This window comes from Cherax quadricarinatus, chromosome 91 (assembly GCF_038502225.1).
Source record: "Cherax quadricarinatus isolate ZL_2023a chromosome 91, ASM3850222v1, whole genome shotgun sequence".
Taxonomy (NCBI): Eukaryota; Metazoa; Arthropoda; class Malacostraca; order Decapoda; family Parastacidae; genus Cherax; species Cherax quadricarinatus.
In genome coordinates, this window is record NC_091382.1 from 13,144,089 (window position 1) to 13,158,135 (window position 14,047).

General features: G+C 44.0%; 1 protein-coding gene across 3 annotated transcripts in view; it reads left to right on the plus strand.

Moving 5' to 3' along the window:
• Positions 1 to 14,047, plus strand: part of LOC138850954 (tyrosine-protein phosphatase Lar-like) — a 654,087-nt gene that overhangs the window by 185,046 nt on the left and 454,994 nt on the right. For all 3 annotated transcript variants that reach the window (XM_070104394.1, XM_070104395.1, XM_070104396.1), the window contains one exon: positions 9,950 to 10,102. In XM_070104394.1, the coding sequence (XP_069960495.1) occupies positions 9,950 to 10,102 (153 nt within the window). The remainder of the gene's footprint in view (positions 1 to 9,949; positions 10,103 to 14,047) is intronic.

Consider the following 14,047-nt stretch of genomic DNA (forward strand, 5'->3'; position numbering starts at 1 on the left):
GTGATTTGTAGTGGCCATAGTGGTGGTAGCAGTGAGTGGTGGTGGTGGTGGTGTTGGTATTAGTGGTAGTAGTGGTAGTGGTGGAGTGTGGTGGTAGTGAGTAGTGAGTGAGTAGTGAGTAGTGGGAAATTGCTAGTGGTAGCAATGTTGGTGTGGTAGTAGTGGTGGTGAGTGAGAAGTGGTAGTGGCAGTGAGTAGTATTAGTAGTGGTGGTGGTAGTGGTAGTGGTGGTGGTGGTGGTGGTGTGGTGGTGGTGATGGTAATTGTAGTAGTGGTGGTAGTGAGTAGTGGCAGCGGTGGTGGTGAGTAGGTGGTGGCAGTGGTGGTAGTGGTGGGAATCGTGGGGTGGAGTGGTGGTGGTGGTGACGGTGGTGGTGGTGGTGACGGTGGTGGTGGTGGTGGTGGTGGTGGTGGTGGTGGTGGAGTGGCGCAGGCCAGTGGTGGTGGTGGTGGTGGTGGTGGTGGGTGGTAGTGGTGGTGGTGGTGGTGGTGGGGGTGGTGGTGGGGGTGGTGGTGTACCCGGTGGTAATTGGTGAGTGGTGGCAGTGGTGGTGGTGGTGGTGGTGGCAATGATGGTGGTGCGGTGGTGGTGAGTGGTGAGTGGTGGTGGTGGTGGTGTGGTGAGTAGTGGTAGCGGTGGTAGTGGTGACGGTGGTAGAGTGGTGGTGGTGGTGGCATTGGTGGTAGTGGTGGTGGTGGTGGTGGTGGCAGAGTGGTGGCAGTGGTGGTGGTGGTGGTAGTGGTGGCAGCCGGTGGTGGTGTTAGTGGTGGTGGTGGTTGTGGTGGTGGTGGTGGTGGTGGTAGTGGGAGGTGGTTGTGTTAGTGTGAGCGGTGGTGGTGAAGATGGTGGTAGTGGAAGTGTTGGTGGTTGTGGTGGTAGCGGCCGGTGGTGGTGATGGTGGTAGTGGTAATGGCGGTGGTGGTGGTGGTAATGGTGGTGGTGGCAGCAGTGGTGGTGGTGGTGGTGAGTGAGTGGTGGTGTGACGGCAGGTAATGAGTGGTGGCAGTGGTGGTGGTGGTGGTGGTGGTGGTGGTGGTGGTGGTGGTGGTGAGTGGTGAGTGGTGGTGGTGGTGGTGGCAGTGGTGATGGTGGTGATTGGTGGTGGTGGTGGTGGTGGTATTCGGCGGTAGATGTAGTGGTATTAGTGGTAGTGGTAGTGGTAGTGGTTGTTGTGGTATTGGTTGGCAGTCGTAGTGAGTTGGGTAGTGGTAGTAGTGAGTGGGGTAGTGGTGGTAGTGAGTGGGGTAGTGGTGGTGGTGTAAGCAGTGGCTGGTAGTGGTGGTGGTGGTGTGGCATTTTGTACCAGTGAGTGGTGGTGGTAGTGTGTGTGGTGGTGGTGTTGGTGGTGGTGACGGTGGTGGTGGTGTGGCAGTGGTGGCGGTGGTAGTGGTGGTGGTGGTGGTGGTGGCGGCGTGGTGGCAGTCAGCGGTGGTGGTAGTGGTGGTGGTGGTGAGTGGTGGTGGTAGTGGTGGTGGTGGTGAGTCGGTGGCGGTGGTGTGGTGGTAGTGGTGGTAGTGGTGGCAGCGGTGGTGATGGTAGCGGTGGTGGTAGTGAGTAGTGGTGGCACTAGTGGTAGTAGTAGTGGTAGCAGTAATAGTAGTAGTGACAGTAGTGGTAGAAGTAGTGGTGGCAGTGGTAGTGGTAGTGGTGGTGTAGTGGGATTAGTGTTGGCACTAATTAGTGAGTGGTGAGTGGCGTGCTTGGGATTGGTGGTGGTGGTGGTGATAATGAAGTGGTGGTGGTGGTGAGTGGTGACGGCAGGTGTGGGTTGTGGTGAGTGGTGGTGGTGGTGGTGGTGTGGCTGTGGTGGTGGTAGTGTGATGGTTTGCAGTGGTATGGTGGTGGTGGTGGTGGTGGTGGCGTGGTGGTGGTAGTGGTGGTCAGTGGTGGCAGTGGTGGCGGTGGTGGTGGTGTGGCTGATGGTGGTGGTGAGTGGTGGTGTGGTAAAGTGGTGGTGGTGGTGTGGTGATGGTGGTGGTATTGATGGTGGCAGTGGTGGTGGTAGTAGTGAGTAGTAGTAGTGGTAGTGAGTAGTGGTGGTAATGGTAGTGTGTTGGTGGGTAGCCAGTGGTGGTAGCAGTGTTGATGGTGGTGTGTGCGTGGGAGTGTGGTGGTGGCAGTGGTGGTGGTGGTGGTGGTGGTGGTCTGGTGTGGTGATGGTGGTGTGTTGGCGGTGGTGGTGATGGTGGTGGTGGTGGTGGTGGTGGTGGTGGTGGTGGTGGCCGTGGAAGTGGTGGTGGTAGTGGTGGTGGTGGTGGTGGTGGTGCGGTGGTGGTGGTGGTGGTAGTGGTGGTGGTGGTGGTGGTGGTGGTGGTAGCGGTATGGTGATGGTGGTAGTGTGGCGTGGCGTTGGTGTTGGTAGTGGTAATGGTGCTTGGCGGCGGTATTGAGTAGTGGTAGTGGTAATGACGGTGGTGGTAGTGATGACGATGTGGTGGTGATGGTATTAGCGGTGGTGGTGGTAGTAAAGTGGTGGCGGTGGTGGTGAGTGGTGGTGGTGATGGTGGTGGTGGCGGTCGTGGTAGCGGTGACGTGGTGGTGAGTGAGTGGTGATGAGTGATGGTGGTGATGCAGTGGTGTTGATGGTGATGTGTGATGAAATGTGTGTCGTTAAAGATCAAGCCATCCACTGGAGTTATCATTGACTATACCAAATTTTCCCTTGCTGCCGCTGTAAAGACCTGCTTGCAGGTGAAATTTACAGTTATTTACTCTTTAAAGACTCCTTCGTTGTCGTCTCTACTGATGATAATGAAGCTTCGAAGCTTATGGACGACACCCAGTGAAGACGCTCAGTGACCGACACTTCATCCTCTCTCCTTCACGTTTCCTGCTGGGAAAGCGTTCTGTTTTTGTCAGGCGGTTGGACAAAATCATCACTTACCTATCAACTGATGACCTGAAGACCTCTAGCGAGGAACAAATCACTTGGGCCTCGATTGACAACATCTCCAAAATTTCAAACACCTTTTTGTTTGTCAAACTCACCTTCTCCAACACTGAATAGCTACCAAGGTGCTTTCTAATGGCATGGCCATCTCCTACTACCATATTCATCTACGACACATCCAGCCAGAACGTTTTACTCATGTCTCATCCTGCTGGAACTGTTATTCTTACCACCACTCGACGACTGACTGTCCCATTAAAAACAAGAAATTATGTTCCGACTGCAGAAAGGACGATCATGATTGCAAAGCCTGTTCCACCACCAATGTTACTCTAACCTGTTTCAACTTGCAGCCAAATGATAACTATGGCAGGAAGTGCTCTCTAAGAAGATCAAAGAAGCTAAGAAGAGCACCCCCAAATCGCCGACATATGCCGCCATAAGAAAAGTGCAATATGATACAAAAAAAAATCTTCAAGCTACACAGCAGTCATCTATACCCAGCACCTCCCTCCCTCCACTTCTGGACGCGGCTCCCTACATAATGCATGATGCATGTGCACCTTGCAAATTCAGCAAACCCAGGCGCATTCAACACCACCAATAATGAACTATTCCGACTTAACAACATGCAAGCATTCGTCTTCTCAGACTCAACACCTTCAGCTGACATCTTCCAGATTCTTCCTATCGTCTTTAACTTCACTACTGCTAAACTGTCTTCAAATCTTGTCAATGTTTCAACACCAGCAAGTTACTCTCAAGCAGCTCCGACACCATCATCACCTCATATATGTGACAAGACTCCAAATCTCACCAGTGAGATGCCACCATTAGTTTCACTCATCATAGAAACTACCCACTGAGCACCTTCACTCCACAAGGAGTGCCTTCCGTCTCTACTACTATGCACCAATCAGTGACCTCGCCCCAAACGCTCCAACCATCTGCTGACCAGAGTATGAATACAGAAGTGATAGAAGACCCCACTTCCTATCTCACCTGGACCGGCATTACTTTCTATACAACTGCACATCAAGATCATGAAATGCTTAAGGCCAAACTGCATGCGCAACTTGAGAAAAAAAAATCAGAAAAGTTTACGAGCAGTCCTGACATCACCTGCTCATTCTCAAGACTATTAAAAGCCTTAAAACAAGCATCAGAAGAACCAGAACCAGATTCACTATCATCCTTAGGAGATGGTTCAACAACCTCACAAATGGATCCCACACCGACAACATGGAAGTTGTGATACATCGTCACAACTCCCAATAAACTAATGCCTCTCAATTGACCAATCACTATGAAGCAGCCACCCTTTCCCGTCTCCACCATCCCACCTTCCTGCTGACTGCCAGCTACCAATCACCATCAAGATTAAGACACATCCACCGCTCAAGATTCAGCCAGCACAGTGTATTCTCATGTGTTCGCATGCTTTCTATATCGTTGTAAACATCTGCTTCACATCGCCTTTGCGCTGGGTTTAGCCCTGGCTCTTTATCTACAACTAAGACATTCTTCTCACCCGCTCACCCACTTGTGGGTCTTACCTGTGAGTCTCTTCATTCGTTTGTTATACATTTGCATCTATAAATTAGGACAGCTTGGGGATGGGACCCAAGTCTACACAAGTACGGTACTGTACTGTCAAGGCCGGATTTATAAAGGGGCAAAGGAAGCAACTGCCCAGGGGCTCCCAGATGAAGGACTTCCCTTGTAACAAAATGTAATAATAAAAAAATTAGTTTAATTAATAAAAGGCATTAACAAATAAAGTGTGTGTGTAGGACATCAAAAAATAGAAAGAAAGGGTGCCCCCACCCCCCTCTCCCTTTGATTTACTTGACTTTACTATTTCTGGTTAGCATCAGTATAGAGGTAAATTACCAGACCATGAGGTCAGAGGTGACCAGGGTGCACATGCATGTGTGTGTGTGTGCATGTACTCACCTACTGGTACTCACATATTTGTGGTTGCAGGGGTCGAGTCTTAGCTCCTGGCCCTGCCTCTTCACTGGTTGCTACTGGGTCCTCTCCCTCCTTGCTCCATGAGCTTTATCAAACCTCGTCTTAAAACTATGTATGGTTCCCGCCTCCGCTATGTCACTTTCTAGACTCTTCTACTGCCTGACAACTCTATGACTGAAGAAATGTTTCCTAACATCCCTTTGACTCATCTGACTCTTCAACTTCCAATTGTGACCCCTCGTTTCTGTGTCCACTCTCTGGAACATCCTGTCTTTGTCCACCTTGTCTATTCTGTGCAGTATTTTATATGTCGTTATCATGTCTCCCCTGACCCTCCTGTCCTGCTGTGTCGTCAGGCCTATTTCCCTTAACCTTTCTTCATAAGACATTCCCCTTAGCTCTGGAACTAACCTTGTCACAAACTTTTGCACTTTCTCTAATTTCTTGATGTGCTTGATCAAGTGCGGGTTCCAAACAGGTGCTGCATACACTGTGTACAGTGTCATGAACGATTCCTTACTAAGGAATAGGAATGCTGTTCTCAGGTTTGCCAGGCACCTATATGCTGCAGCAGTTATCTGGTTTATGTGTGCTCCTGGAGACGTGCTCGGTGTTATACTCACCCCAAGATCTTTCTCCTTGTGCGAGGTTTGCAGTCTATGGCCACCTAGCCTATACTTCATCTGCAGTCTTTTGTGCCCTTTCCCGATCTTCATGACTTTGCATTTGGCAGGGTTAAATTCGAGAAGCCAGTTGCTGGTTCAGGTGTCCAGTCTGTCCAGGTTTCTTTGAAATCCTGCCTGATCCGCATCTGATTTAATTCTCCTCATTAACTTCACATCATCTGCGAACAGGGACACTTTTGATTCTAACCCTTCCATCATCTCATTCACATATACCAAGAATAGCACTGGTCCTAGGACCGACCCCTGTGGGACCCCACTCCTCACAGGTGCCCACTGTGGTACCTCACCATGTACCATGACTCATTGTTGCCTCCCTGTCAGGTATTCTCTGATCCATTGCAGTGCCCTTCCTGTTATATGCGCCTGATCCTCTAGCTTCTGCACTATTCTTTTGTGAGAAACTGTGTCAAAGGCCTTCTTGCAGTCCAAGAAGATGCAATCAACCCACCCTCTCTCTCATGTCTTACTTCTGTTACTTTATCGTAAAATTCCAGAAGGTTTGTGACACAGGATTTGCCTTCCATGAATCCGTGCTGGTTGGCATTCATACTCTTGTTCCAGTCAAGGTGCTCCACCACTCACCTCCTCATAATCTTCTCCATAACTTTGCATACTATACACGTCAGTGACAGAGGTCTCCCTTTTTTAAAAATGGGAACTACATTTGCATCTGTGTCTGTGTGTGTGAGGTAGCTATTGTGTGTATAGCTTTGATTGGCTATGTCGACCTCAGAAGGGTTGTTTATGGTTAGTGTCAGTGTAGAAGTCAATGACAAACGAGTCAATTGGTGGCCTGGGGCTATATATGTGCCTGTGTGTGTTCGTTGATTACTTTTAGTGCTAGGCAATGGTGTGGAGCAGTGGCGTCTGTAGCATGCAAAGAGTACTTAACCTTTACTCATAGCATGTTCACATTTTCACATAGGCTACCACCCCAACCTGTGAATCAGGCATTAAGGGTCTGACAATTCAGGGGGTCCCATCGTCAGCTCAGTACCTAGGTTCAGACAATCATAACGTGGAACAGGCAATTGTGAAGGTGATGTGGTTACAACACATTTTATCACCCTTGTCATATTCATTCAGCTGCTGGTTGAAGCACGGTTGTCTCTTGTCTCTGGCTGCTGCCTTGCCTTGATTACCATGTCATGCACTTATATTATCTATTTACTGTATATAGTGTGCATCTAGTTATACTTGGTGAAGGAAAACACAATTTAAAAAATTCAGATGTGTTTACTTTGCTGCAAGCATCCTTTTACTCCCAGGATAATAGGTCGTGCTTACTTGAGTGGTAATATGGGTTGCCTGTCCGAGGGCTGGACTTAGAGCAGGAGCTGAGCTTAGAGTTGAAGCTGGAGCAGGAGTTAATCTCTATCTTTTAGATTGCTTGCTATCTGGCATTGCGTCAGCTTTGCCAATGCTTCTGATTTTGTGCGTCAACTTTCCGTTCATTTTGCCATTGTCAGTTTTGCTATTGTGTGTGTGTATTCTACAGTCGGCTTTGCTATTGCATGTCAGCCTTGCTATTGTGTGTGTTCTGCAGTTAGCTTTGCTACTGTGTGTCAGTCTTGCTATTGTGTCAAGATTCTGCAGTCATACTGTACATAGCTGGTTGAGCATGTATTGCAAACAGCATGTTACATTGGGGTTAATGCCACCTATACAAGTCAAATGGTTAGTGACTGATTAACTCTACTAAACTTGCCCAAGTTTTCTCTAGAGCGTTGTTGGTGAATTGCTCGTTCTATTGGCATTGAATATCAAAGCACTCTTACTGCTGCGCAGCTTGTAACATTATACATACGAAGCTGAAAACAGAAGAGATGATATACCAGATTCCTGTTTCTCCCTCTAGAGGAGCTAAGCATAGATCTCCACTTAGGTTACTGCAGAAGAATGGGGCAGACAGAACACCTGATTAAAACCAGCAGTGTCAGAGAGGTGTACCGAGTTTGTCTGAAGGTGAGTCAGCTTCATTGGCACTTGAGTTAGCAAAAATCAATCTTGAGCAGACCAGGGAACAGCGAGCAAATGCTAAGGAAGAGTTTGATAGAGAGAAGGAGAGGAGGCAGTTTACACAAGCTCTAAGTGACTTTAGTTTGCAAAAAGCAGCACAGCTCTTTCCTCGTTTTATTTAAGCCGAGCCTGAACAGTTTTTCATAGCATTCGAAAACCAGGCTCGAGCCTTAAGGTAGCCTGAAGAGCATTGAGCGTCATCGGTGCATACAGCGTTGTTTGGTAAGGTACAAGAATTTACATCGCTATTAAATGACACTGATTTTGGTAATTATCGCTTGGTGAAAACCAAAGTTCTTGGTGCTTATCAGTGTATTCCTGCCAAGTACAGAAATGAGTTCAAATTAGGCAGTTCTCAAAGCTGTTGCTGGCTACAACCCCAACTATGGTGCTAATGTGAGAATCGTGAGAATGCTGTACATAGCCTATGTTAGGTCCTTAATTGATTATGCTGCTCCCATGTTGATATTAGCTAGAGAAAGTTCTCTCCGACCCTAGGAGTTACTGCAAAGTGAAGCTCTGAGAAGAGATAATATTTTCTTCGGATTTTTAACCCCTGAGGGTTAGCCACCCAGGATAACCCAAGAAAGTCAGTGCATCATCGAGGACTAACTTATTGAAGTTGAATTTGGTGAAGGCTCCCTCGTGACTGATCTCATTTTGTCGGTCTAAGGCTCTGCGCGTACATGTCTGAACCTCGATTATGTTGTGATTCTGTTTCGCTCCATTCTCTCTACATGTCCGAACCACCTCAACAACCCTTCCTCAGCCCTCTGCACAACAGTTTTGGCAATCCCACACCTTCTATCTTCCAAACTACGAATTCTCTGCATTATATTCACACCACACATTGCCCTCAGACATGACATCTCCACTTCCTCCAGCCTTCTCCTCACTGCAACATTCATCACCCATGCTTCACACCCATATAAGAGTGTTGGTACAACTATGCTCTCATACATTCCCCTCTTTGCTTCCAAGGACAAAGTTCTTTGTCTCCACAGACTCCTAAGTGCACTGCTCATCCTTTTCCACTAATCAGTTCTATGATTCACCTCATCTTTCATAGATCCATCCGCTGACACGTCCAATCCCAAGTATCTGAATACATTCTCCTCCTCCATACTCTCTCCCTCCAATCTGATATCCAATCTTTCATCACCTAATCTTTTTGTTATCCTCATAACCTTGCTCTCTCCTGTATTCACTTTCAATTTTCTTCTTTTACATACCCTAGCAAATTCATCCATCAACCTCTGCAACTTCTCTTCAGAATCACCCAAGAGCACAGTGTCATCAGCAAAGAGCAACTGTGACAACTCCCACTTTATGTGTGATTCTTTATCTTTTAACTCCATATATATATACATACATATATATATATATATATATATATATATATATATATATATATATATATATATATATATATATATATATATATATGCAGTGGAACTTCGGTTTTCGTCATTAATTCATTCCAGAAAGTCTGATGAAATCATATTCAACGAGAACTAAAGCAATATTTCCCATGAGAAATAACGTAAATCAATTAATCCGTTCCAAACACCCAAAAGTATTTACAAAAAAAAATACATATTATTGAGAATAACTATGTATTTACATACAGATAGCAATGAGAAATGTTTGTATGAGGTATCCGGTAAATGGCACTGATTGCCATAGGAGTCTTAAGGTTTTTTACAGTAAAATTTGCAAATATGTATTCTTCATATTCATCACTATAACAAGTGGTGTTACAGAATGATAGTTCATTAGAGTAATAGATGGCAATACCACCCTAGCTTGGTGTGGTCTGCAGTTGTGGATTACTGTGTATCCTGGTAATTGGTATATATCTGTTGTGTCTTGTTTATGCCAAGTTTCAGTAAGAATAATACAAGAGAAAGGTAACTTTATGGACTCAAGGAGAGCCAGGAGGCCATCAAAGTGTTTACTTAGGGTCGTAATATTGTAATTGAGAACTGTAATATTTCTGGTATAACTCAGAACAGTGCTGGCTTGTGATGCTGTGTAATACAGACAGTTACTTTCCATTAAATTTTGATTGGGAGTTAGATTATAAAGATTTAGATGTGGGTCAACATGATCATTCAGCATTTAGGTTAAACGGTAATTATTTGTATTATTTACAGTATGTAGAACTCCAATAATGATATCTGTACTATTGGGATGTTTGGACTTGTGTTAGAAATCTGGTAGCTCAGGTGGTAGAGCTCTGGACCTGTTAATCTCGGGTCCAGGGCTTAGGCTTCCTCTCCATCTTTCTGTTTATTCATACATATTATAGATTTTATTCACAATTAAGTATGTAGGTGTTAAAAAATTATTTAACCTGTGCTTATTTGCTTTTTTTAGATTCTGGTGAAGATTCCTGGCCTTGGGAAAATAAGGATATTTCATGTTACACACTGGACTCCTCTGTGCCATATACGAATTACGGTTTTTGTGTAGGAGTTGTTGGTCAAGATATAGACACTGAGTGTTGCTCTGTGGAGACACCACAAACTGGTAGGTAATACTCTGTTATATATATATTTTCACTAGATGCTACTCACTGTACAGGTTGGCATGACTCTCCTCATTATCAAGCCAATATTTTACATTAATGACTCAGCTATTTTTATTTAAATTGCATCTTCCCGAAGAGTTATTATCGCATCAGTATAAAACAGGGAAAAGAAAAGATCACAAGAATCTCCCAGTTAAGAGAGAAGATTTATAACAATGTTCCGGTCTGTTCTGCACTTTGTTAATTCATCAGAAAGAACTGACATATTGTCATATAGTTACTCTCCAAATTGCGAGTTTTTGATAAATTGCTCTAGTAATATAAACTGAAATCTTTAAAATGAGCAAGTTAAGTTACATCTGGGATTTGACCACCAAATTCTTGGTAGATGTTCCTGGAAACATTTGAACACAGGAATGTTTTAGAAGTTCCTGGAAACATTTCCACACTGGAATGTTTTAGATGTTCCTGGAAACATTCCCACACTGGAATGTTTTAGATGTTCCTGGAAACATTCCCACACTGGAATGTTTTAGATGTTCCTGGAAACATTCCCACACTGGAATGTTTTAGATGTTCCTGGAACATTTCCACACTGGAATGTTTTAGATGTTCCTGGAAACATTCCCACACTGGAATGTTTTAGATGTTCCTGGAACCATTTCCACACTGGAATGTTTTAGATGTTCCTGGAAACATTTCCACACTGGAATGTTTTAGAGTTATTCAGCTATTCAATCAAGTCAGTAAGTTATTCATTAAGTCATACAGTAAGTCAGTCAAGTCATTCAGTCAGTCAAGTCACTCAGTCAAGTCAGTCAGTAAGTCTATCACTCAAACTCATGTTTACCTAATTTTATGTGCACAAAGCAAGCTTCATTATGTTTTCTTAGTTAATTCTAAGACTTAAATGTTCATACCTTTTCTTGCCACTTTCAGCAACACTGGTATGCTTACTGGGTGTCATGATTGCTTGGTAGATACAAGATATGGTAATTAAAAGATCAAAACACAATTCACAGACACAGCTAGCATGTAGCAAAGAAGAGGGACTAAACATAAATGAAGTACGAATGCTGGAATGGTGGTGTTAGGGGGTGGCAGGGGATGGTGTGAGGTCTGCCCTGCTCATCCACAACAAGGTGGCCACTTGAGGAAAAGGGAATTTTCCCCCCTCTTGCAAAATGAACTGTGTTAAATTAATTTTACGAAGTGTTGCATAAAACTGTGGCACTATTCTTCAGTCATGCTATACCCGAATCGTGCAATTTAAACTCGTGTTAAATGACGGTCTACTGTATTCATTATTTCTTCCTTTGTTTATGATGGCATCTAAAGGCAGTTGTTAGAAATGCTTAAACTCAGTGAACATGGTATGTCAATGTAATAATATGGCTGTGTAGTGTAACCCAGGGGGCTACATGTGTACCGACATCTACCAGCTACCTACACTGAATTCCTACAAATGAATACTATTTACTTCTCACCCTACATTAAGAGTACAGTGGACCCTCATTTTTCATAAATAATCCATTCCAGAGAGTGTGACTAATGGTGATATTGACAATTTGCAAAACCATTTTCCCTATAAGAAATAATGTAAATCCAATTAATCCATTTCAGAACAAAAGTATTAACAAAAAAATATTTTTTTTATATGATATATAGATTTACATACACTGAAAACAATAAGACATGAAGAATAAAACAACAATAACATCACACTTACCTTTATTGGAGACTCTTGTTGGTGTATGAATAAAATGTGTCATTACGTATGTTAGGAATTGCGGCGGCAGCACGGAAGTGTGTTTGGAGGCAGGACAAGATAGTCCTTCAGTATGACACTAATATCAACTCTACAGCTTATTAACTTATCACAATTCATCTAATATGACATAATAAACAATATTAATACTATAGAAACATGACATATACTCTGGAATGAATAAAAAATGTCATTACGGATGTCACGAGTGGTGGCGTGTTTTGTTGTTGGGTGTATAAGGGCCACTGAGAGCATAAACCATACACTCCAACAACATTAGAGGAGTTAGGTTCGTGCTGTCCTTTTGCTATCAGTTAATCGCTTAACTTGCTTGCTACACTTTATCTACACTGTAAATGGTTGCTACACTTTTTCTCTGGCTGGCGCTATAGCCTTTATCGACTTGTGCTGCTTTAGTATCGTACATATCATAGAATTACTGAAGAAGGTACATTCTCCCGTCTCTTCCTCCTCCACTTTGGTACTTTGCTACGAGTTCTTTGTTGAATTCTATCGCGTTTCTCACCTTCTTTACCAAAAGCCTGGCACTAGGAGCTTTCTTTGGGGCCATGGTGGCTTATTTAGCAGTTGCAGCCACTAAAACGAATTGAATATTATGAAATGTATCGTATAAACATGTGGGATCATCGTCACTCACTAATAAAAAATGGCACACTGGCTGTGAATGGGGTGTGGGGCTACTTGGGGCTGTGCATACACGTCTGGGATGAACGACAGTTTGTGAGTCAAACGACGATTAGCGAGTCAATATTTTCATGAAAAAATGAAGATAACGGAGATAAAAAAAAACCTCAATTACTAGGAGCACTTGAAGTTCCTGAACGTGTACTCCCTGGAACGCAGGCAGGATACATGTTTATATACACCTGGAAAATCCTAGAGGGACTAGTACCGAACTTGCACATGAAAATCACTCACTATGAAAGCAAAACACTCGGCAGATGATGTAACATCCCCCCAATGAAAAGCAGGGGTGTCACTAGCACGTTAAGAGACAACACAATAAGTGTCAGGGGCCCAAGACTGTTCAACTGCCTTCCAGCATACATAAGGGGGATTACAAATAGACCCCTGGCTGTCTTCAAGCAGACACTGGACAAACACTTAAAGTCGGTACCTGACCAGCCAGGCTGTGGCTCGTACATTGGATTGTGTGCAGCCAGCAGTAACAGCCTGATCGATCAGGCTCTGATCTACCATGAGGCCTGGTCACAGACCAGGCCATGGGAGCGTTGACCCTCTCTCCAGGTAAACTCCAGGTAAACTCCAGGTATTTACATCTTTGCAAACAAAGAACATGATAAAAATCTTTCAAACAAATAGTTTGTGGGCATAATTACTAAATAATTTGCTCCAGGACAACATGTTGTCTCTCTGTGTTTTCATTACAACTTGTGTAGTGAGGCATAGTAAAAAGAGACTTAATACCTTAAGCTGATATATTTGACGAAGACGACTATGTTAAGTGATCCTTCAAAATTTCTCGAGGGATCGCTACTCCAGAAAAATGTTGACAATAAAACTTTAGAATCATCCATGGAGATAATATTTGGATGAGGCATTGCTTATAGAAAGCAAGAACTGCAATTCATTCTGGTTAAGATATATTTGTCTCTCTTTATAGGAGGAGACAAAGGACCAACTAAAGCAACTGTTGAATGTTGATAAGGATGTGCACAGCAGTGTGCATATTAATTTGGATAGTCATGAAATAAGACATTTATTGGGAAAATTAATATTTTTTTTGAAGAATACACGACAATGATATGACAGATGAGAGATTTAGTAAGAGATATGAATACCTTTCCCTTTTACAAACACTGCTAAAGCTTTCACATGAAGTCGACAAATGTTGAACACATTGTGGCAAGTTCATCGTGATCATGCCTGGTTCTAAAAACAGAAACAATTAGCTTCTCCACAGTTGAACAGTCCTGTTGTACGTTCCTGTGTTTAGTTATTGCCCATAGATTCTCACTTGGTTTGAGCTCAGGAGAGTTTCCAGCTGGAAAATGCCTTCTCCGTCAGAAGAGTCTATCCACAATGGGAAGCAAGTAAGTTGCCAGGATTGTCTGGCAACTTATTTGCCAGGCAATCCTGTCACTGTTCATCCTGTCCAAACCTGTCACTATCCATCGTTCCTTCAACAATAACA